Source organism: Phodopus roborovskii, unplaced genomic scaffold, assembly GCF_943737965.1.
Source record: "Phodopus roborovskii unplaced genomic scaffold, PHOROB, whole genome shotgun sequence".
NCBI classification, from domain to species: Eukaryota; Metazoa; Chordata; class Mammalia; order Rodentia; family Cricetidae; genus Phodopus; species Phodopus roborovskii.
In genome coordinates this window covers 8,497,124-8,518,673 of record NW_026126482.1, presented here as the reverse complement: position 1 = coordinate 8,518,673, position 21,550 = coordinate 8,497,124, and the positions used below count along the sequence as shown (strand labels likewise).

General features: G+C 51.7%; 1 protein-coding gene across 2 annotated transcripts; it reads right to left on the bottom strand.

The window, feature by feature from the left end:
• Positions 1 to 1,720: 1,720 nt before the first annotated feature.
• Cltb (clathrin light chain B) lies at positions 1,721 to 21,218 on the bottom strand. Of its 2 annotated transcripts, XM_051194253.1 has the most exons (6): positions 20,921 to 21,218; positions 16,491 to 16,537; positions 7,699 to 7,816; positions 7,382 to 7,493; positions 5,541 to 5,594; positions 1,721 to 2,178 (listed from the first exon to the last, which is right to left on the bottom strand). In XM_051194253.1, the coding sequence occupies exons 1-6, from the start codon at positions 21,105 to 21,107 to the stop codon at positions 2,007 to 2,009; spliced, it is 690 nt and encodes a 229-aa protein (XP_051050210.1). In that variant the 5' UTR covers positions 21,108 to 21,218; the 3' UTR covers positions 1,721 to 2,006. The 2 variants fall into 2 exon arrangements, with proteins under 2 accessions (XP_051050210.1, XP_051050211.1); XM_051194254.1 differs by lacking the exon at positions 5,541 to 5,594 and having other exon boundaries at positions 20,921 to 21,216.
• Positions 21,219 to 21,550: the final 332 nt, after the last annotated feature.

Genomic DNA, 21,550 nt, shown 5'->3' with positions numbered 1-21,550 from the left:
ATAGCATGTGTTCCTTGTAAGGCCCTAGGTTCAATCTCCAATAATGAGCATAGTGCCACCCAAACTTTGCTGGTAACAGTCATTTGTTCACTAATTAAAAATAGAGTTCCTGAAATGTTCATCCGTGGGATTCTGGTTCAGTGGGCCAGAATTGGTTCTGTTTGGTGGAGTAGGGGGATCTTTGCCAGCAATTTTAAAGTTTCTGTAGCCTTTAGATGAGTCTTGTCTTGGTCCTGGTGGAATGAGGTGTTCAACTCCCAGACCACCATCTGTTTTTGTCTCCTTCTTACTCCAGTTCTCCCTCCTCTGCAGCCCCCAGGCTCTGCTGATCTATACCGTCCAGCTTTTGACAGGAAAGTCTCAACAGGCATTTGTGGTCTGTGGTCAGCACTGTTGACTTGAACCGGGCCCCTCCCATGTGTGACTCTGACCCTCTCAACACCCTGACTCGGCTGGGAAAAGGGAAGACAGTGAAGATACATTTCTTGTGACTGACGCGTCCTAGATCTGAGTGGAAGAGTTCCATGACCACAGCCAGGTGTTTGCACCTCCATGATGAGCTTAGCTGTGAGGTAGATTGCCAGGGTCGATCGAACACTGCAATGTGAAGCCCACAGGATGTGAGGACAGGACATAAAGAGCGGAAGATGGCTCCATTTCTAAAAGTCATGTCCATTGTGTTAGTGTTAAGATGCCCACCCCTTTTTAAAATCCAGATTTTTAATAGTGACAAATAAAAAGTTATTTGTGATGATGAAAGAAAAAAAGATGCCCACCCCTTAAAAATACATTTGAGAATTGGTTTCCAACTCTCAATTCTTTAGGTATTATTTTGGCAATAGGGACTTTATAGCCACTAATAATTAAAGTCTTTAAGGTGGGCTTTAATCCAGTAAGACTAGTATCCGTGTTTTTTAAAAATTGGACACACAAGACATAGGAGGAAGAAGAAGACAGCCATTTCCGGATGTAGGCAAAATTAGGGGGCTGTATCTGCAAGCCAAGGAATGCCTTAGCTACTGGAAGTTAGAAAAAGGCACAGATCTTGCCTTACCATCTACAGAGGGTGTGGCTTGGTGGGGTCCCTGATTTGGGAATTTAGCCTCCAAAACTGTGAGACAATAAGCTTCTGGTGCTCTGAGACACCCAGGCTTTGGTACTTTGTTATGGCAACCTTAGGGAACAAATGTTGGCAGTTACTCAAATCTTTTTCAAACATATATAGAGTATAATGGCTTAGATGTCGTGTTTCACAGCCTCTGCTGAAGGAGAAAATGGTGTAATTTATCCCAACGCCACAGGAGGGAAGGGCTGAGAAGGGAAGGCACATCTGCGATGCATCTTAGAGGGTCCCTGTCACTCCCAAGAAAGAAGGTCTGGCAGATGAGGTCTCCCGTCTTAGACACCACCGCAGAGGCCACCGGCCTCACCTGCTGATTCTGTCCTGGGAGCCTTAGTTTTCTTAGCAGAGATCCTACCTTCAGTCTTTTTAAAAAATCACAGAGAGCAAGGTTGCAAGAATGTTCTGTGAGAGCCCATCTTTCCTCTTACTGGGCGAGACAGCAGGCACAGTCTGGGGTTCCTGCTTCCAGCTTGGAACGCCTGAGTTTCCAAGAGGACATCCTCCCCACTTAAGGGCATGAAACTAGGAAAACTTCTAAGCACAAAATGAAGCCCTGACACCAGTTGCAGCTTCCAGAGAAATGAGGATAATAATAAATAAGTGTAAAAAGAGTTAACATACCCTTTAAGCCAAGAAAAAAAATACATCAGGAGAGACAGTCACAATTGAGTGGGCTGAGAGGAGTCAAGAGGGGCTGGAACATAGGGCCAGGAGGGAGTGGGGGTTGAAAGGGGTAAGGGTCCCACATCCCAGCTCCCAGAGATGCAGAGGAACAGAACAGGCTGTGTGTGGCAGCTGCCAGAGGAAGTTCCACCCTGGCTGAAGCAGCCGCTCCTCCGCCTCAGCAAGGCCCATGCTTTGTGGCCATTCTCAGGGCAGGCACCTAGCGGGACAGTGGTGTCTGCTTCAGTGACATGAGCACCGAGCGCAGGCGGGACACGTCTTTGCACTGCTTGCTGCTCTTGGGGTTGAAGTCACACAGCTGGGCTACCTTCTCCCACTCTGTGCCTGGGGTCTCCTCCTTGGATTCCTTCACGAAAGCCTCTTCAGATGCCCTGAAGGTGGAGGAAGGACAAAGGTTTTCATGGTTGCCTTCTCCTGGGCCACTAATGTTCTGCTCCCATCAGTCTGTGGTGTGTAGCCTACTCTAGGACATTAGCCAGTCTTCCCAGCCCTGTGCCCTATGGCTTCAGCCACCAGAAACGGTCTGGACATAAGTGAGGAAGCATACATAAGTCATCTAGACCCAGGGCTTTTGAACTTTCTGTCACCTCTTCCTGAGAGGGTTTTTCACCAGCTCATGGTCTGGCGCTTTTTGTTTGAGCCCGTGGCTCACTATGTAGGCCAAGCTGCTATTGAACTCGAGCTCAGGAGAGCCTCCTGCCTCAGCCTCTCTGGTCCTGAGACTACAGGTGTGTATCACTGCACCTGGCTGGCTTGTTGCTTGTCATTTCATTCCCAGAATGGGCTTTACCACCTCAGAAAGACCTTCCCAGCCAGGGTACTCTGTGCTCAGTCTGTCCCTTCCTACCTTCCCTTTTGTTTTTGTGTATTTGTTTGTATTTGTTTAAACGGGGTCTCACATACGCCAGGCTACATGCATAGCCAGGGTTGACCTTGAACTCCTGATCTTGCTGAGATTACAGGTGTGTAATCTCACCTGTATCTTTCCATCGTTTTTCCTTTCTTTCCTTCTTTTTCAGTCCTAGGGATTGAACCTGGGCCTCAGACATTCTGAGTAGTTAGTCTACCACTGGGCAATGTCTCTACCTCAACTATTGTCAGCATCTCCAAGACCTGACCAAGAGAGGACACTGACTAACCACCCAAACAACTGTGGAATGGATGGAGAATCTCTACAAGCGTATCTGACTCCAGAAACCTTCCGAGCTCACAACAGCCCTATCTGGATGGAGCCACAGCCTGGGGAGGCTGTTGGAGGCATTGCTTCAGTTACAATCACGTTAGGATAACGTGGGGCGTGGTTTCTGCTTCAGGGATCTACTTGTTTTGATGACACTGGGTTGAATTTCTGTCGGCTATGACAGGCAAGAACTCTTACCACACTTCAGAATTGTGTTGACAGTTTTGGAAGTCACTGATTTAAAGTGCTCGGACATAAATGGGACATGTATAACACATACCAGGGTTCAGTGACCATAGAGGAAAGGTGGCAGAAAGATTTTAGCCAGAGGTCAGGAGGAATGGAGAGAAACAGCGTCTTGTGGACATGACAGGACCCTAGCAGTCATGAACCACAGAAGCTGTGGTTACCTCTACAAGATCAAATCAGTCAACATTCTAGCGTGGAGTGGGAGGGGTTCAGGAGCCCCTCCCTCTGACTGAGGAGCTGTATACATACAGCCCATGGCTTCTGGGGAAGGGAAAGTCAGTCTTGTTTAAGTGTATGGCTCCCAGTCATTCCACACTGAAGAGTTTATGAACAGAACAAATTGGACTCAGTTATTTGGGAGGGAAAAGGATACAAAGTTGCCGGGAAGTTGGGAGGTGGGTCCGGGTGATGGCGGAGGGAGCTCCAGGTGGTCCTGCTGGGCTGTCTGTCATGATCTTGCCTTTCTGTCATGTGCTCCACTAACCTGTGAGGAGAGAAGCATGGCTTCTACTCTTCTGATCTGTTCTCTGAGCTGAGTAGCCAGTGTAGTGATGGGTCTATGCTGTGTGGGACTGGACAGTGGGTGTGGATAAAGGCTTTATCCTTGGCGATTCCTGTCAGGGTCAAGAGGTTCCCCTCTGCCTTTACTGCTAATCTGTACCCTATAGTGAGAAAACCACTCTGTCCACACCTGTTACACTGACCATGCCCATTGGGGGTGGGGACAGGTGCAGATGTGACCTGAGGGAACTAGGTCTGGGGTAGGGACCCCAGAGCCCTCTCTTGCTTGCTGAACAGAGACAGAGCATCCGGAGGCATCCTTGGGAGGGGAACCTACTGGCGTTCATCTGTCTCTGTTGTAAGTTATTTCTCCCTGAATAAACATCTATTCAGCCTATCTGTTTTTCCCCGATTCTTACTATTCCACAATAGTACCCCACGCCCGGCAGCATGGCATCACCATGGAGCTTCTTAGGAACAGGCTGAGCCTCACCTCAGTCCTGCGGAACCAGAGTCTGCCTTGCTCAAGCTGCCTTGGATATGCGTGGGCAGGTGAAAGGCTGAGAAGTCTCGGTTCCAATTCTGTCTCCTTCAGAGCCTTGTTGGGTTCTCTGGACCAGTTCCTTGGGTCCAATAGGAGCACTGAACCCAGAAGTGTTCTACCTGCCAGGTAGTTCCTCTTCCCCTGTTGGGAGCCTCCATGGCTCCCTACTGCCTGGAGGGCCAAATCTCTTAGCCTAGCACAATAGAGTCCAGCTGGGACCTCCCGACTTCAGTTTCCATTCATCCCCACAAACTTAGCCTTCAGTCCTCTCCAGGCCTCTGCCCCGGCTGCTTCTCCCACCTAGAGTGTCCTTCTGCACCCTTACTACCCAGAAATTCATTTTTAAATCTGAAGGTGCAGCCAAGGGTCATAAGTGGATGCACTGAGTCCCCAGCAGAGAAGGTGGCTTCCAGAGCTCGTAATATAATGTATTCCCAACCCATGAGCAACTTGCAGGGGAGGGCTATGTGTCTCTTCGCTCTGTTTGACCAGTGACTGGCACAGGGTCAGTACCTGTGTGAGGGCCAGATGGGAGAAGGAAGGGCCGAAGGAAGGGAAGGCTGCTGACTACTGCTGTGGCCTGTGCTGTGTAAGCCAGGGCCAGTGCAGATGGCCACAGTGGCATGTGGTTCAGCAAGGCGCAGCTCCAGCAGGGACAGTAAGGAAATGTGTGAAATGAGTAAACAGTTCTCAGAAGTCACTGTCTTCCCTGTGGCTTCCCCAATAGTACTGTCACCGGGGGCCGGTGTAAGAGAAACCTGCTTGCCATTCCAAATCCAGAGCAGCACAGATGGAGCCAGACTCCAAACCCAGATACATAGGAGAAGGGCTGCTGCGGAGTGGGCATGGGCTCATGGTCAGGTCGGTGTACTTAGGGGCGGGGGCAGGCGTAGACACATAAAGGCATCTCTTATCGCCTGTGCCTTCAGCAAGCTATGCTTGGTGTCTGTCCAATGAAAGTACACTTCTCAGAGAGGAGCTGGGCCTCTGTGTCCTTTTCCCCTCCCCTGTGAGGCTGGGGGGTGCGTTCCCTCCTCCACCCCCACTAGGGAACTCTAATGGGCAAAGCTGCCCCCAGTTTGCTGGAGGGACAGAGATGGAAAGATGGGAGGCAAGGGCTGCACCAGTCCTGGAGTTGCCCTCCGCTCTGGTCATCGCTCTGAGCCCAGCCACATTCGTTTATACCACAGACAAGAGACTGAAAAACCGCCGGGCTGCCCTCCACAGCTGCCCCTGCAGAGAGCAAAGGAGACACGTACACATAGCCAATGATATCAGCATCTGGCTGCTGGTAGAACGCTTTGTCAGCAATCCTTGAAGAAAGAGTTAGGAGGAGGAGTTAGGTGGGGGAGGACAGGCAGCAGGACAGGCAGGCAAGGGTTAAAGAGAAAGAGAAACAGTGTTAGTACTCCGCAGGAGACACGGTAGGGAAGTACAGTTTAAATGCTAACAGTAGAGGTTTGTGCACCTTTGCCAGCTTCCTACTGCTCAGTGAGGTCTCTTCCCACGGCCCTTCCAGTGTCACTCCCATGTGCCACCCATTTCCCAAAACCCTTCCCTCTGCATTTAGACTCCCTGCAGACCAGGTCTAAAATGCGCTCCTAACACCAGTTCCTTCCTGACCCGAAGTCATCACACGGCTCTAGGCCAGGGCCCTCAGCCCTCCTAACCCTAACCCTCAGACACACGGCTCTGGGCCAGGGCCCTCAGCCCTCCTAACCCTAACCCTAACCCTAACCCTAACCCTAACCCTCAGACACACGGCTCTGGGCCAGGGCCCTCAGCCCTCCTAACCCTAACCCTAACCCTAACCCTCAGACACACGGCTCTGGGCCAGGGCCCTCAGCCCTCCTAACCCTAACCCTCAGACACACGGCTCTGGGCCAGGGCCCTCAGCCCTCCTAACCCTAACCCTAACCCTAACCCTCAGACACACGGCTCTGGGCCAGGGCCCTCAGCCCTCCTAACGCTGTGACCCTTGAACACAGTTCCTCATGTTGTGGTTTGCTGCTACTTCATAACGGCTGTGACCCACAAACGGAGAACCACTCACTGTTCTAGACACTGGTCCTTCTCTGGCACGCTAATTGCTTCCTTGCTTCTGTGGTCTTCACATATAGGGCCCCAGTGGATTCAAGTTCAGCTGTACCTGTGTGATACTCTCCTCTGAACTCTTAGAGGACACAGAAGGGTCCTCATCTGACACCCAGTGCCCAGGTGACATGCAGTATGTTGACTGTCTTTCCCTCCCAGGAAGACACAGCGTCCAGAGCAGGAGAACACCCATTTCCACAAATGTGTCCCCTGGTTTGCACCCATGTCCCGCCCAGCTTGTGCCTTACAGGGTCAGCTGCTCCCACTGCAGTCCCTGTAGTTTAGATGGGACAGGCTGCTCCAGTGAATGGGACTTGACCCTGGCTGGGTCCCATTGGAGCAGCCCTCCGTGTGCCTACGGTCAGGGGCCTGGCATGGGCCCATAGCCCAAGCCAACTCTGGCAGGAGCCACTAGATACTTGCTGTCCTCACTGAGCTTGCCATCGGAGAGGAGCAGAAGCCTGAAGCTGCTGTTCCCATGCAGGGGTGTGTGTCCCATAGGGAAGCCAGAACAGAGGGAGGCAGAGCTGAGTGGCGGGGAGAGTGAATGCCCACTGACTTCGTTTACGCCCTAGGGCCACTGCTAGGGCCCTTTCACATATGCAGGCCGCTAATGTCCTCTCATCCCTTAGTCACACTGGGTGGAAGTACTGGCGTTTCTATAAGAAATGGAGTCAGATTCTCAGGCTGCCTCTTCACTGCCAGCCATGCCTGGGCCCTCTAAGTCACCTACAGAGGGCTCAGGGTCCCGGAGCGACTGCGCACACTCCAGGCCGTGGCTCCCATTCTGCTTCCTGTCACCATGGAGGATGGGGGTGGCATGCTACGAGGGGCCCCGCGCTCCCAGCAGCTCTTTCCTCCATGTCCTTGCGACATCACCTGCCTTAGGACACCACCACTCCCTCCATCGCCTCCATGGTCCCCTTTCTGTCCTCACAGCCCCTTCAGGGCTCCTCAGCTCCCCTCGCGCCCTCAGGGCTCCCCTCAGACCCCCAGGTTTACTCGCCTATTGTTGATCTTGTTCTTCTCGACTTGCTCGCTTTGGCGCTGGTTCCACTCCTCCAGGTCCTTTTTGGCCTTCTCCCTCCACTCCTGTTCAGTCACCTTAGAGGCAGCGTCTGGGAGCCCAGCAGGAGAGTGAGTAACAACTTTTCTGTGGAGAGCAGCCACCCTGGATGCCCCACCCCTGGCCCCCAGCCAGCAGCCCAGGGGCCCACCCTCAGCCAAGTGGGCCTGCGCAGACTCCAAGGCTGCCTCCCTCCGCCCCACCCACCGTGTCCCAGAAGCCCTGGGCAGGATCAGCTCTCCCTGGCATGTGCTCACCCAGCTCCTGCAGCCTTTTCTTCTGTTCCTCTCTCCACTTCCGGATGCTCTCAGGCTCCTGAGTCAGCCTGTCCGCCTGGGCAATTGCAGCATAGCCATCGGCAGGCCCATTAGCCTCCTACAACACAAGCAGTGTCCCGGCCCATCATGCCTGCCCTGCTGTTTGTGCCGCTCTTAGTGCAACCAAGACAGCCCTCAAATCAGGCCACCCAACCCACTCTGCCACCAAGTGATACACCTTTACACTCTGTTCCCGCTGACAGCAGACTGCTCCCAGGTGGCCTCAGGCAGGCCACTCAACCTCCCAGTGCCTGGCCATTGCCTCAAGCCCAGACAATTGACTCATAAACCCTTTCATTATAAAACAAGATAAGTCAACCCATAGAGCTGATACAGAATGAAATGAGAATTAAAATTAAATTTGCGCCTGAAGAGATGGCTCCGTGGTGAAGAGACTTGCTGCTCTTGCAGAGGACCCTAGTTCAGTTTCCAGCACCAATGTGGTGGCTCACAACTGTCTCTAACTCCAGTTCCAGGAGACCAGATGCCCACGTCTAGCCTCTAAAGAATGTGCATGCTGCTGGTATACATACATACATATAAGCAAAACACTCATACACATAAAATAAATCTTTTTTCAAGCTATAGATGCCATCTGTTTTTGCACACATGGAGTCCCTTGTGCTACCATCATTAAAAGCTGTTACAGTTGTGTTCCATGATAAAACTTAACACAGTCTAACTTGACCTCATTACTAATGTGTTCATTTGTCCGCCAGAGTGTTACCTTTGTGACAGCAGGGACCTTGTCTGTTGTGTTCCATTGCTTTGTGTACAGAGCTCACCACAGTGCCTGGCACATAGGAGACAGCAGACATTTGCTCAGTGAATGTGCGGCCCAGAGACAGGCAGCACAACCATGACTAAAACTCGGCCATGACAGTGGGGGAGGGAACAGCTGGAGAGACTGCACAGGAGTTAAGTATTGTGGGACATTGTACAGGGTGCACACTGTGTGAGGATGTATTTGTTGTGAGTGCTGTAACACAAAGATGAACGGCCAGTAGCAACACAAGAAGTATAGGTGGGATTTCCAGGGAGAGAAAGGAAGAGGAGGAGGCACTGAGGCATGCAGGAGCCAGGAGACAAGAGCTGCAAGATGGAAGATAGGTAACGCCGCGTGATAGAACACAGGTTAAGATAAATAGGTTAATTTCAGTTATGAGGGCTAGTTAGGAACAAGCCTAAGCTGTAGGACAAGCTTTGGTAATTAATAAGAAGTCTCCATGTCATTATTTGAGAGCTGGTTGGCGGAACAGAGAAAGACTTCTTACAGTTAGGAGCATGACTGTTTTTTCAGGGGACCCAGGTTTGGTTCCCAGCACCCGCAGGGCAGCTCACAACTATCTGTCACTCCAGCTCCAGAGGCTCTGACACCCTCTTTTTGTCTCTGTAGGCTCCAGGCATAGGCATACATGCAGGCTGTGGTGGTTTGAGTGAGAACAGCCCCCATATTATCATATATTTAAATGCTCGGTCCCCATTTGGTAGAACTGTATAGGAAGGATTAGAAGGTGTGGCCTTGTTAGGAGGAGTTGTGTCCCTGGGGGCTGGCATGGACATTTCAGAGCTCACCCCATTGCTAATTAGCTCTCTGTGTCTCACGCTAGTGGCCCAGGATGCAAACTCCCTGCTACTCCTCCAGCACCATGCCTGCCTGCCTGCTACCATGCTCATTACCTTCCGTGGTCATGGACTCTGACCTCTGAAACTGTAAGCCCCAAATAAACTCTTTCTTCTCTATGTTGCCTTGGTGTGATATATTATTACAGCAATAGAAAAGTAAGAAGACACGGGCAAAATACCCATATACATAAAATAACAAAACATTGCTCTGGTAAACTTGGACTCTAAAGACATACAATCACATTGCTGAGAGCTGGAAGATGTGTGTTTGGCTGGGTGAGTTCCTGAACATACCCAGCCTGTTTTCCTCACTGAAAATGGGACTCATAGTAAGATGGCCTCTCAGATCTGATGCAGTGGTGTTTGTAAAGTATTGATTTCTCTGTGTAGAAACAGGAATGGCCTAGAACTTGGTCTAATGGAAGATAACCTTGAACTTAGTGAGTGCAGGAATCAGGTGTACTCAGTGTTGTGGATGAAACTCAAAGCTCTGTGTAGACTAAGCAAGCACTCTTCCAGCAAAGTTACATTCCCAGCCTTTTGTAAGGCACAGAGCCCCTGCTACAGAGAGATGGCTCAGTGGGTGGTATTAGGATCACTCTACTTACTTACTTGTATGTGCCAGAGATGACCTGAGTGTGGAGGTCAGGGAGCAGTTGGAAGGAGTTGGTCCTCCCCTTCCACTGTGTGAGTTCTGGGATTGAACTCAGGTCCTCAGGTTTGGCAACAAATGCCCTTGCCACTTTGTCATCTCACCAGCCATCACTGTCGTTTTTCATCCCCATTATACAGAAGAGAACCAAGGTCAAGAGAGGGGGATAGATGTAGTGGGATTCAGATCTGGTGACAGAGTTGCTAGAGCGTGGGACAGAAATGTTGGGGGTTGTGTACTTGGAGTCAGTATGGATGGGGCATCTCTAGTCTGAGAGACTCTTCCTGGAAGATGAGAGTGGGCCCTGCCACCATGCTTGGCTGGTGCTCTGCCCTCCTTGTTTCCTGTGGGCACTGACCCCACAGAGCTCCGACTGCAATGTGCCCTGTCTCCTTATTCCACCACAGACATGTCCACCTTGGGATCTACCTCCACCCAGCATGTTCCAGGCCCTCACATCCCAGACTCCTCCATCCCAGACTCCTCCATCGCAGACTCCTCCATCGCAGACTCCTCCATCCCAGACTCCTCCATCGCAGACTCCTCCATCCCAGACTCCTCCATCGCAGACTCCTCCATCCCAGACTCCTCCATCCCAGACTCCTCCATCCCAGACTCCTCCATCGCAGACTCCTCCATCGCAGACTCCTCCATCCCAGACTCCTCCATCCCAGCACCTCCTGCCACAGTCTTCTCTACCTCTGCTATCTACCCAAAGCTCCTAGTGGGCAGGGCAGGACCTACTTACATTGCAGCTCCCTACATTCCCTCAGTCCGTGGCTCCCTGCCCTCCAATCGTTTGCCCAGCTGTCAGTATTGCTGTTGTTTATGTCTCCCCCTTTCAGCCACCGATGACCTTGTCCTAGATTCAATCCCAGATACAAAATAAAATGACCCATGCAAAGCCTAATTAAAATAATGTCCTGTCCACTTTTAAAATGACCCAAAAGCCAGGCACGGTGTCACACACCTTTAATCCCATCACTCAGGAGGCAGAGGCAGGTGGATCTCTGAGTCCAAGGCCAGCCTGGTCTACAGAGTGAGTTCTAGGACAGCCAGGGACACACAGAGAAAGCCTGTCTCAAAAACCAAAGGAAGCGCTGCGCGCGCGCGCACACACACACACACACACACCAACAACAACAACAACAAAAACCCAAAGTCTTTCCGCTATAATTTGAATAAAAATCCAGTCTCCACTCTCCTGTTCCCTGACTTCTGTTTTGGACAGTGCACCCTTGACACACTGTCCTTGAACAACTCATGTGGTTCCTCCCCACCCCTAAGTGTGCTGGCCTGGAGCTCCCGTCCCTTAGAGCCAGGGTTTCCATCCTCACTCTCTTCCTGTGTGTAAGTCAGGCCAGTGCTCTGAAAGAGGCCTCCACTCCCGTGGCCACCATTGTTCCTTTGTTTTCTTTTTTTGCTTTGTCTTGATTTGATTTTTTGAGACAGGGTTTCTCTGTAGCTTTGGAGCCAGTTCTGGAATTCACTCTGTAGTCCAGGCTGGCCTCGAACTCACAGGGATCCACCAGCCTCTGCCTCCTCAGTGCTGGGATTAAAGGTGTGCGCCACCACTGCCTGGCTTGTTTTGTTTTATTACTAGTAGAATAAACTCAGGTCCACAGTCCTGTGTCTCAGGCCTGCTCCATCCACTTTCGTTTTAAATTACACTTATTTAATTTATGTGTATATGCACACACCATGGTGTAGCTCTAAAGTCAGAGACAACTTCAGGAACCCATTCTCTCCTTCCACCATGTAGGCCCTCAGGGTTGAGGACAGTTCCCTCCTGTGAGCTGTATTACTTCTCTTCCCTCCCCCCCCCCCACCCCTGCTTCCTTACCACCCCCCTCCCTTTTTCCTATTTGAGGGTCATGTCCTTGATCCTCCTGCCTCAGTCTCCAGGGAACTGAGACTCCAGGCATTTGCCACCGCCATGAGCTATAGCACTTTAAGCAATCTCTCTCCAGTTAGCCTTCCTCAAATAGTCACTGACTCTGAACTTTGAAGTTTTTCCACAATGGTGGCCTCTGTATTGAAGATATTCAGTTTTGTTGCTTGTCTCTATTTCCTAAATATTACTGTGTAACAACTGTTTACAAAGCAATTACACTGTTACACTGTATTAGCATTATCATAACCCAGAGATAATTTAAAGTACACGGGAGGATATGTATAAGTTATATACAAATACCATGCTATTTCACACACACACACACACACACACACACACACACACACACACTGCTGGAATTGGGATTGTTTTACTAAGCCATACCACAACCCCACTACTTTACCATTTTATTACAATAACTTGAATTCTTAGATGGTTCTGGATCATTACTTTGTATCATTACTTCCATCATCTCCAGAAATCTCACCTAAAGTCAGGGTCCCAGAGCACTTGTGACTAAATGGGTGGCTTTGGTCTTTACAGCTCCACTTAGAAGGGTTTACTACCCTTGTTTTATAGGTAAGAGGACCGTAGTGCCAAAGTGCCAAGGTTGTCAAGCAAGAGACAGAGCCAGGCTCAAAGTGAGTAACTGGGCGTGAACGTCCTCGTCACAAAACGCCTGACGGGAACACTGCCCTTCTGTCCCATGACTCCTACACCGCCGTTTGTCTCATTGGTCCCGTGCCCACCATCGCCCGGGGCTGGGGACTGAGTCAGGGCCTGTGCATGCTGGACAAACACATGGCTGCTGCTTAGTGACCTTCTCAAGATTAGACACTTTGTCCCTTGTGGTCCCTGCCTACACACACACAGACACACACACACACACACACACACACACACACACACACCACTGCCTCCAGGCTACTCAGCTCATTTAGTGGACATGTCAGTAATTTATAAGAAACTCATGGTTACAGAGTACTTTTCCCAACAACCCTGTGGGGACAGCAGGCTAGGGCCTTGAATCCCCATTTTACAAAGGAGAGACTGAGCTCAGAAAGGTTAAGTTACTAATCCAAGGTCCCCCAGCTGGGAAAACCCAGAAAATGAATTGTAGGCATCCACTGCTGTCTGTGGTCTGGGTATGAAGCCTGGGCAGCCCTTGGAACAGTTTTACTTTACCCGGGACACGTGAGGCTCAGTCCCCTCTCTACAGCACCTCCCACACCTGGGGGCAGATTTGGCCTGTTCCAGGGCCAGGATATGAAGTCTGCCCAAGCTGGGACGGCCTCCTACACCACACAAGAGGCCACTGATGTGCTGTGGTCGGGAGTTATGTGTCTCTTTAAGCAGTCAATCAGCCCTGCATCTGTGGCCTCGTGTGACATCCCTCTATGTGGTAGAGTCCACAGGCACTCTGCATGAGCCCTGCCTGAGACAAATGTCTTCCCTTCTGTTCATTTACACATGCTGCCCCCTTAGCCAGGCCAGCCAGGCTCTAGCCAGCCTTGCAACCCACTCCCTGTGTCACTTCCCTGCTGGGCTCCCAGACTTCAGCTTCTGAAGTTACTGAAGCTCTGTCACTAGAACAGCTATTAAATCTCCTTGAGCAAAATGGGGATAATAAAAGCAACTGCATAATGAGGTATTGGGAGGGTTAAGTGGGTTAATCCTGCAACGCTTTCAGTTGGTTTTAGACACAAAAAACACTCAAGCTGTTAGATTTTTTTAAAGATTTTTTTTTTAAGGCCTTCAAAATATGCCTCACGCTACCCTTGAACTTATGACCCTCCTGTCTCATTACCCTCAAATCCAAGCTCGTAGGCTATGGTGACTTCTCCCCCGGTTTCTGTACTCCATTAGAAATGAACTCTGGGGACAAACACTCCATTGGCTCTGTCTTCACATCCACCACCACAGCACAGGCCTGGCCCACAAAGAATGTGAGCTGAGAAATGAATGAACAAATAGCTGATTATAAAGACGGGGGAGGACCCAGGAGAGACGCTGGGCACTGTATCAGAGAGGCCTGGCTTAAAGTGCCTATTCTGCCACTGTTGAGAAAAATCCCTTCCCTGGGCAACTTTGATTTCAAACCTGTGACATAAGAGTGACAGTATCCCACTCAAGGAACCTAGTAAGACTCGTATACAGCAAGAGCCATAGAATCACCCCATGGCCACTCACATAAAGAAAGTATGACCACTGAAGCTCACCGTCACCATGTGGCTAGGGCCCTCACTGCCAGACAGGGTGAGCACAGCAGGGCTGCTGGCAGGCAGGTCCTGAGAAATACTTCACTGGCTTTTCTCCTGGTTGCTTTGGATTTATTTTCCTGTCCGTGCCAGTAAACATCAGAGGCCACACTGAGGCTCATCCATATCCATTTGAGCCTCCTAGGTGGGGCATGGGGTCAGTTCCAGAAGGTGTAGCAGCTCAGGGCTATAGTGGCCACACTAGTGGCTGAAGAAGCACTCTGAACTCCTCCAAAGCTCCATAGCGGAAAAGACTGGTTATGGCCAGGAGCAGAAAACCAGCTGATCTCCACCCAGCCTCCTGCCAGGTAGTCCTTGCTGGCCAAGCGCATGCTAAAACCCCAGAGATAGCCAGGACGATGAGGCATATCCGCCTTAGGATTGAGCAGCTCAGGGTAAGCTGGGCTGAGCTGCTGATTCCTTTAAGTAGCTCACAGGGAAGGAGAGGGGAGGGGAAGGGAGAGAAGAGGGGAGGAGATGCAAGGGTGGGGGAGAGAACCGGTGCTGGGGGGAGAAGAGGAGCCCTGCAAGGCCCTCCATCCCTGCCCCTGTCCCCCATGCGGCCAAAGCAGCTGGATGGAATAGGTGCTGGTAGGCTAACCCGAGCCTGTGCTGGGGTGAGGTGTGTAGCTGGTCACCCACATCGTCTACCAGGAAAGACTGCAGCACAAAGGCTGGGTTTGCACAGGCCAAGGCTCCCACCCGCACAGTGCATGACAAATGCTGCTGAGCTCGACCCAAAGATAGTTCTCTGTGTGAGTGCGGCACAGTCCAGAGTGTACGCCCATCCAGGTAGGAAGCAGCTCTGCTACTAAACTAAGTGAATCTTCTCTTCCATGAGCCTCCCTTGCCCAGGGGGATTCACGGGCAAGCAATGTGCCTCCTGAGAGCAGAGAATGAAAATCACTGCCCAGACTGTGCTCTTCAGGGCCCCAAGTGGAAAGTGATGTTGGGGGGGGGTGGGGGGGTTCGGGGCCAGGAGAGCCAGGTCATCCAGGTGAGGAAAACCCCAGCAATAGCTGGCATCACTCTGTGACTTCATATAAATCTCTTCAACATCTATCTGTGATTCTCAAGCTTCTGTCAACTGAAGTGAAAGTCTGCTGCTCAGAATGTTCTAGATACTCCTGCGGTCCCAAGTGCTGCCCCAGCATGTCCACTTTAGAACAGAGGCCCTTTGAGCCATCAGAGACCTCATGAGTCTCTTGGAGCCCAGAACTGGCCTGTCAAAAGTTCTAACAGTACAAGAGTAACACTTATCCCTTAGTTCTGCTATACTCAACTGGGAATGAAGCTGGGGAGTCCTAGGGATACTTTGCTAACTCCCTGATGTTGAGTCATTTTTCAGAAATGGGGCAAGGCCAGTTTTCCTGTGTTAGGACCAGCCCATCCCACTTACATAAGAAAGTATTGTTTATCCTCCCAGGATCCAAGAGGCCAACTCCTCCACAGGGTGGGGCTCAGGAGATCAGGAAGCTGTAGGCCCTGACATCGGTGTTTTACCAAAGCTCACACATCTGGGGCTCTATACCTATTCGGGGTTCTGGGGGTGATTTAGCATCTGCACTCTCTCAGTCTGTGTGTTTTTGTGGTGCTGGGGATTTAACCTGGAGCTTCTCCACTAAACTCCATCCCTCATCTTTAACTGCAACACCCTCAACCCTCATCCGCCCCTTTCCCATCCTGTGGTGGAAATAGGAGACCAGGGCCTCTCGTTCTCAGGGCTACCATCGTTAACAATTGGAAAGCCTTTTCCACATATTTCATGCAAACACCCAAAACACTTGAAAGTGATATGTCATGATGGCACATCACTCATCCTGTAAGCTGCTTTAATGAGCGTGTATGCCTATAAGGACAGGAAGCTCTGACCGCCCTTTGTAACTAGAGCTGATTTCCCATCTATTAGGCCCCTGATTCTGGCCATTTAGGCTATTTCTAGTTTCTCTGTGTTAGAAGTCATTCTGTAGAGAGTCTAAGTATCCTTTTCCAATTATCCACTTAGGAGAAATTCCAAATTTAATCTCCCAGTCAAAGAGGCCACCCAGTTAAAGTGGAGATAGCCAGTCAGGCCAGCCTCCCACCAGAAATACCTTTTTGGGCAGAACTCTAATTTCCTTTATCCTGTGCCACTCCTTCCTGAAGCTAGAGGACAGCCTGAGCAACTCATCAGTCCCTGTCTCCAAAGGCTCCCTTCCAACATGACAAGAAGACAGCGAACGCACAGTGAGCCCTAAATGACCTCCAGTGGAGACAGAAGCTACCCTGAGCCTGAGGCAGGCAGTCTCACCTCTCTGCTTACCTGAAACGCATCTCCGTTGACTGTGGTCCCCATGTCCTCGGAGCCAGCTGGAAAGAGCAAGGAGACAGCGTCATTCAGGGTCCAGCTGACAGGCACAGGATGGTCCTACGGTGACCCCTGTGCATACACCCGTGGGTATACTGACACCTCCACCACAGACATAATGGATCTATAAACAACTGAGGCCCAGGCCCTGACTGTTCCCTGTGTGCCCTATAAGAAAACTTAGTGACCCATTTTACAGATTCTCAAGTAGGGCTACTCAAGAAAGGCTACTCTGATCAAGATCACCTAGCCAGTGCACTGTTCCTTACCTGCATGAAGTTAATTGTGGAGCTGGGACCTGGTAAGTAGACGGGGGTACTTCAGGTTTAGGGAGAGGCCACCAGGGATGAGGAAGACAGGGGTCTGTGTCTCTACATGTCCTGGTGGAACCTTGAGCAACCGCTTTGTTTGCCTGGGAGAGCAGGACACACAGCTCCCCCTGGGCAACACTTGGCCTATTTTCCCCTCTGTGCTCCTCCCAGGAGCACTTTGCCTTCACAGTGACTCCTCCCAATCCCCTTGTCCAACATCCAGTTAGTCACAAATTACCTGTAGCTTCTGCTGCAACAGTGACCCTCAAAGTTGCCTTCCCCTCACTCCTATGCCCACCCAACCTGTGCCCTCACCATCTCATACCTACACACCTGCTTTGGGTGGTCTGTCCTGCTAGGGCAAACACCTGGACGAGCACCATGGCTGTCTTCTTCAAAGCCATGCTTATGTGTGGGGCCTGGGCCTTTGTACAGGTTATCACTAGATAAACAAATGAATCCTGGTTTGGTTTTGTTTGGTTTTGAGACAGGGTTTCTCCATGTAGCTTTGTAGCCTGTCCTGGAACTCACCCTGTAGACCAGGCTGGCCTGGAACTCACAGAGCTCCTCCTGCCTCTGCCTCTGCCTCCCGAGTGCTGGGATGAAAGGTGTGCGCCACCATGGTCCTGCTCTTTTTATTTTTTAATGGTGTGCAAGTCACCTCCTACGGGGGGCCTTAGACCGCTTCTGCTGCGTCCCTGAGGCTCTGAAAGAGGTCTCATCTCTGGGATATCCAGGGTACTACATGGGATGCTCCACTCTCGTGCAATGACTTGGCATGCCTAGGGGCATGTACTCCTTACCAGGCTCTGAAAGCATATTTTCCCCCAACTAAGGGCTCCTGCATAGAATAGGCGAACAGAGGCCAAATGAGGATTGAATTGCTCTTTGGGGCTCACTGTAATCGGCAAGGCCTCTCTGGAACTGTCATGCCTCCTTGCGTGAGCCATAGCAGGCCTTGGCAGTCACCACAGAAGGACAATCAGCCCTATAACAAGTTAGACAGGGCTGTAGAACAACAGAACTTCTGGCCTGAGCCTGAAAGGTTCATGTCAGTCATCTGCCACTGATATAAATCATAACTTATTCACAGAGTCAGTCAAGCAGTGATTAGTCCTGATCTGCTATGACAGCTCTCACCTCACCCACTCAGGTAGGGTTTCTACTGTACAGGAAGCTAGCTCCCTAAATGAGGGTGAGTCCAAACGGGTATTCCTGATGCTGTGTGCCTGTGGGAACAGCCTCGGGAGCTGTTCCTGGCAAGGCCACATGAGTTTCCTGGTGCCCAACTCAGCCTCCAGAAGAGGGAGCATTGTCAGCCTCCTGACACACAAACCCTCTCACAGAACCACCAATGTCTATTCCAGCGTTCTCTGGCTCTCACACCCTTATGATCCCAAGTCCACAACAGAGCCCACAGAACAAATACAGCAAGGCAAACACAAGACCCAAGGATAAGCTGTTCCATGGGCCTCTTCAGATGCCTGACCCGTTTGGGAATCCAGAACATTCCTGTGAGCTTACTGAGGCCCAGCAGGGGCAACAGGATTACACAGAGCTGGCCCATAAGTCAGTCAGGCCAAGAGCCCGGAACTCTGGGTGTGAAAGCGTAGCTCATCTGGGCCCTACCCAAGGCTGATGAATGGAAACAAAGTGTCCGTGCCCCAAGCCCGCTGCAGATCTATCTGCTCGAAGAGTAGGCTCAGTGGGGCTCTGGGCTCAGGCTTTCACCAGACAGGGCTTTCCTGGGAGCAGGCATTAGTGAACTCAGCAGGGGAGCTGCTCATCAGAAGACCCCATTACCTGAGTTTGACTCTGAGTTTGCTTTGGTGGCTGCTGTTGGAGCCTGCCTTCCCAGCTCCCAGGAGGCCCGGGCCATTTCCCTCAGACCCCTGGGCTCCTACCGCTCCCTGCAGCTCAGAGAGGGATGGCTGCCACCCTGACTTAAGAGCCTCGGGTCCATCCTGTGTGTGCCTTAACACCTGCTGAGCTCCACGCTGCTCGCTCCGCTCCTTAAGTACCTTCTTGTTCCCCAAACTGCCACTCAGGAGGGAAGCTGAGCACCTGCAACATCAAATGTAGGAGTCTGGAAGATTCTCAGAGGGCTGTGTCCCTGGCAGCTTCCCCAAGGATTATCACTCACTGTTTCTCTCCTTGTCATCTCATATCAAATCTAGGGACAGTCAGTGCCCTCCCCGTCCAGTTGTAAGTCCTGGGAAAACCACAGCTTGCTAAGCCCCAGGCCCTATGGCTATCCTCAGCCTGAACTCCATCTGTCTTTCCCATGAGTTCCTAAAGACCCGGAACCTCCTGAACTGGGCAAGTTCCACGGAAGAATCTGGGCAGGTTCCCTGGGAAAATAAAGGGCCTATGGTGAGGAGCTGAGAGGCCTCAGGGCTGGCTTTGTTAGGCCCCTGCTTCCCCTTGCCACATTCAGCCATCTTCTAGGCAGACCTACACAGTGTCTTTGGAATAACATAGTACAGAACCAGGAGGCTTGAAAACAAGTCCCCGGAACTATAACTCATGCCTGTGTGACCCTAAGCAAGACACTGAAACTCCAGTTTTGTTTTGTTTTTTCAAGATAGGGTTTCTCTGTAGCTTCGGAGCCTGCCCTTAGAACTCGCTCTGTAGATCAGGCTGGCCTCGAACTCACAGAGATCCACCTGCCCCTGCCTCCTGAGTGCTGGTATTAAAAGCATGCACCACCAACGACCGGCTCCAGTTTCTTTTTCTTTTAATTATTATTATTTACACTTTATTTACGTGTGTGTGTGTGTGTGTGTGTGTGTGTGTGTGTGTGTGTGATGCACATGTATGTGAGGACTGAGGACAACTGTGGCAGCCAGTTCTCTCTTATATGCGGTTCCAGGATCCAAACTCAGGTACATTAGGCCAGTTCACCTTTACCCACTGAGCCATTGTGATAGCCCCTCAAGCTCCAGTTGCTTGTGTGTTACAAAAGGGTTACTACATTTCTCATGTCAGAATTGATTCAACCCCTCAGCCACAGATCCGGTTCCTTCGTTCTGTATCCCCAGTGGGGAAGGCAACACAGCAAAATGTTGAATGAAAGAAATCTGACTGTTAAAGAGCCTCGTGAACATATACATATAATATTTATTTGCAAGAAGCTCACTAAACCTTTCTAAAATTACAACAGAAAATAAATAAGGTCAATTCGGTGTGTACCCAGGAAGGTCCATGTTTTTTCACTAAATATTTATAAGAAGTTTTCCTTGAGGCAGAAGTATAAATGACAAACATAACGTTGCAGGAAACAGGTCCTGACCCCTTATGTCTGAAGCCATCCACAAAGGTCCTGGACCACCTTTGTAAACCCACCAAACACAGTTATAAACAGGAAGGGTAGGACTCATGGCTCTTTGTGCGCCTGTCCAGACTTACAGCCCGACATACTGAAAATGGTGTGGTCAGGACACGAAGGGCTCAGAATCGGACAGGAGGGGTTTAAATCCTTGATCCATACCTCCTAGTTGTTTTAATAGTGTACCTTTTGAGGCTTCCTGTGGCCAGTTCTGAAATGGATTCAGTAACGCGTGTGTGAAATTATTAAATGTAATTAACATGTCTCCTCCAGCGCTGCAGGACAGCAGGTGGTCCCCAAGGAAGAGCGGTAGTTCCTGGAGTGCCCCCTGCTTCCCAGCAGAGTGAAGGCTAAGCCCTGGGTCAGGAAGACTGCGTTTGTCCCACACCTGTACCTCTTAGCTAGGACACTGGGACAGAAAATGACTCTCAGAACTGAGCAGGGGGAGGATTCCAGAGCCACACAGTGGAGGAGCTGGCCTGGGGATAAAATGTCACGACGAAATTCCTGTCCCCAGAGTCAGCGGATCCAGCCTCAGCCCAGACACCAGCTCACTTCCCGGCTCCTCCCTGCTTTCCCAGGCCCCACGGAGACACACAGCCCCCGGGGTGCCCCTGGTCACCCCAGATAGCCAGCCGGGCTCCAGACGACTACTGCAGGGACCCAGGCCGGGTCTCACCGACACTGGGCCTCCTGCCCCCGGTGCTGGCCGCAGCCCCCGGTTCCAGGCCGCTGCGCTGACTCACCCCCGCTCGCGAGTCCCAGCTGCGCAGAGGCCACCTGGCTGCCGGCAGGTGCCCCGAAACCCGGGTCATTCTCGATGCCAGCAATCTCGCTCTCCTGCTGGGCCAGGAAGGCGGCCGCCGGGTCCTCCTCGGCGGCCTCGGGGGCCCCGCTCTCCGACGACGAGAAGAAGCCGAAGTCCTCAGCCATCTTCCCCGCGTGGCTGCTGTCACCTCCCGCCCGCGCCCGCGGCCCGCACTTCCCGTCACCCGCCCGGCTCGCCTGTCACTGCGGCTGCAGCGGCGGCGGGAGGAGTCGCCGCGGGAATGTGGTGACGTCAGCGGCCGAGGGCGGGGCCCGCGAGGCTCGGTGGTCGCCCCCCTCCACCTCCCGCGGTGCAGGCCCCCGCGGCAGAGACCCGCCTGGCCAGCTGCAGGACCCCGGGCTGCGCCGAGCTGCCTCCGGGGCCATCCACCGAAAGTTTCTCCGGAGCCGATTTTATGAGCGGCGTGACATGACCGTCCTCCTGCGTGGGAGGAGGAACTCAGGCTGGGAAGGGCTTGCGTGCCCGGTCCGTGCACCAGAGCCCAGGACCGAGTGCAGCATCCCGCCGCCCTCAAATCACGAGGGTTCCCCTTTCTCTGTGTCTGGGG

Excerpts from the sequence above, each read along its gene's own strand:
- Cltb (XM_051194253.1), bottom strand. The coding sequence starts at position 21,107 with ATGGCTGAGGACTTCGGCTTCTTCTCGTCGTCGGAGAGCGGGGCCCCC. Across the intron at positions 7,817-16,490 it reads TCAACGGAGATGCGTTTCAG|GAGGCTAATGGGCCTGCCGA; the intron begins GTAAGCAGAGAG and ends CTTGTGTTGTAG. Across the intron at positions 7,494-7,698 it reads GAAAAGGCTGCAGGAGCTGG|ACGCTGCCTCTAAGGTGACT; the intron begins GTGAGCACATGC and ends CTGGGCTCCCAG.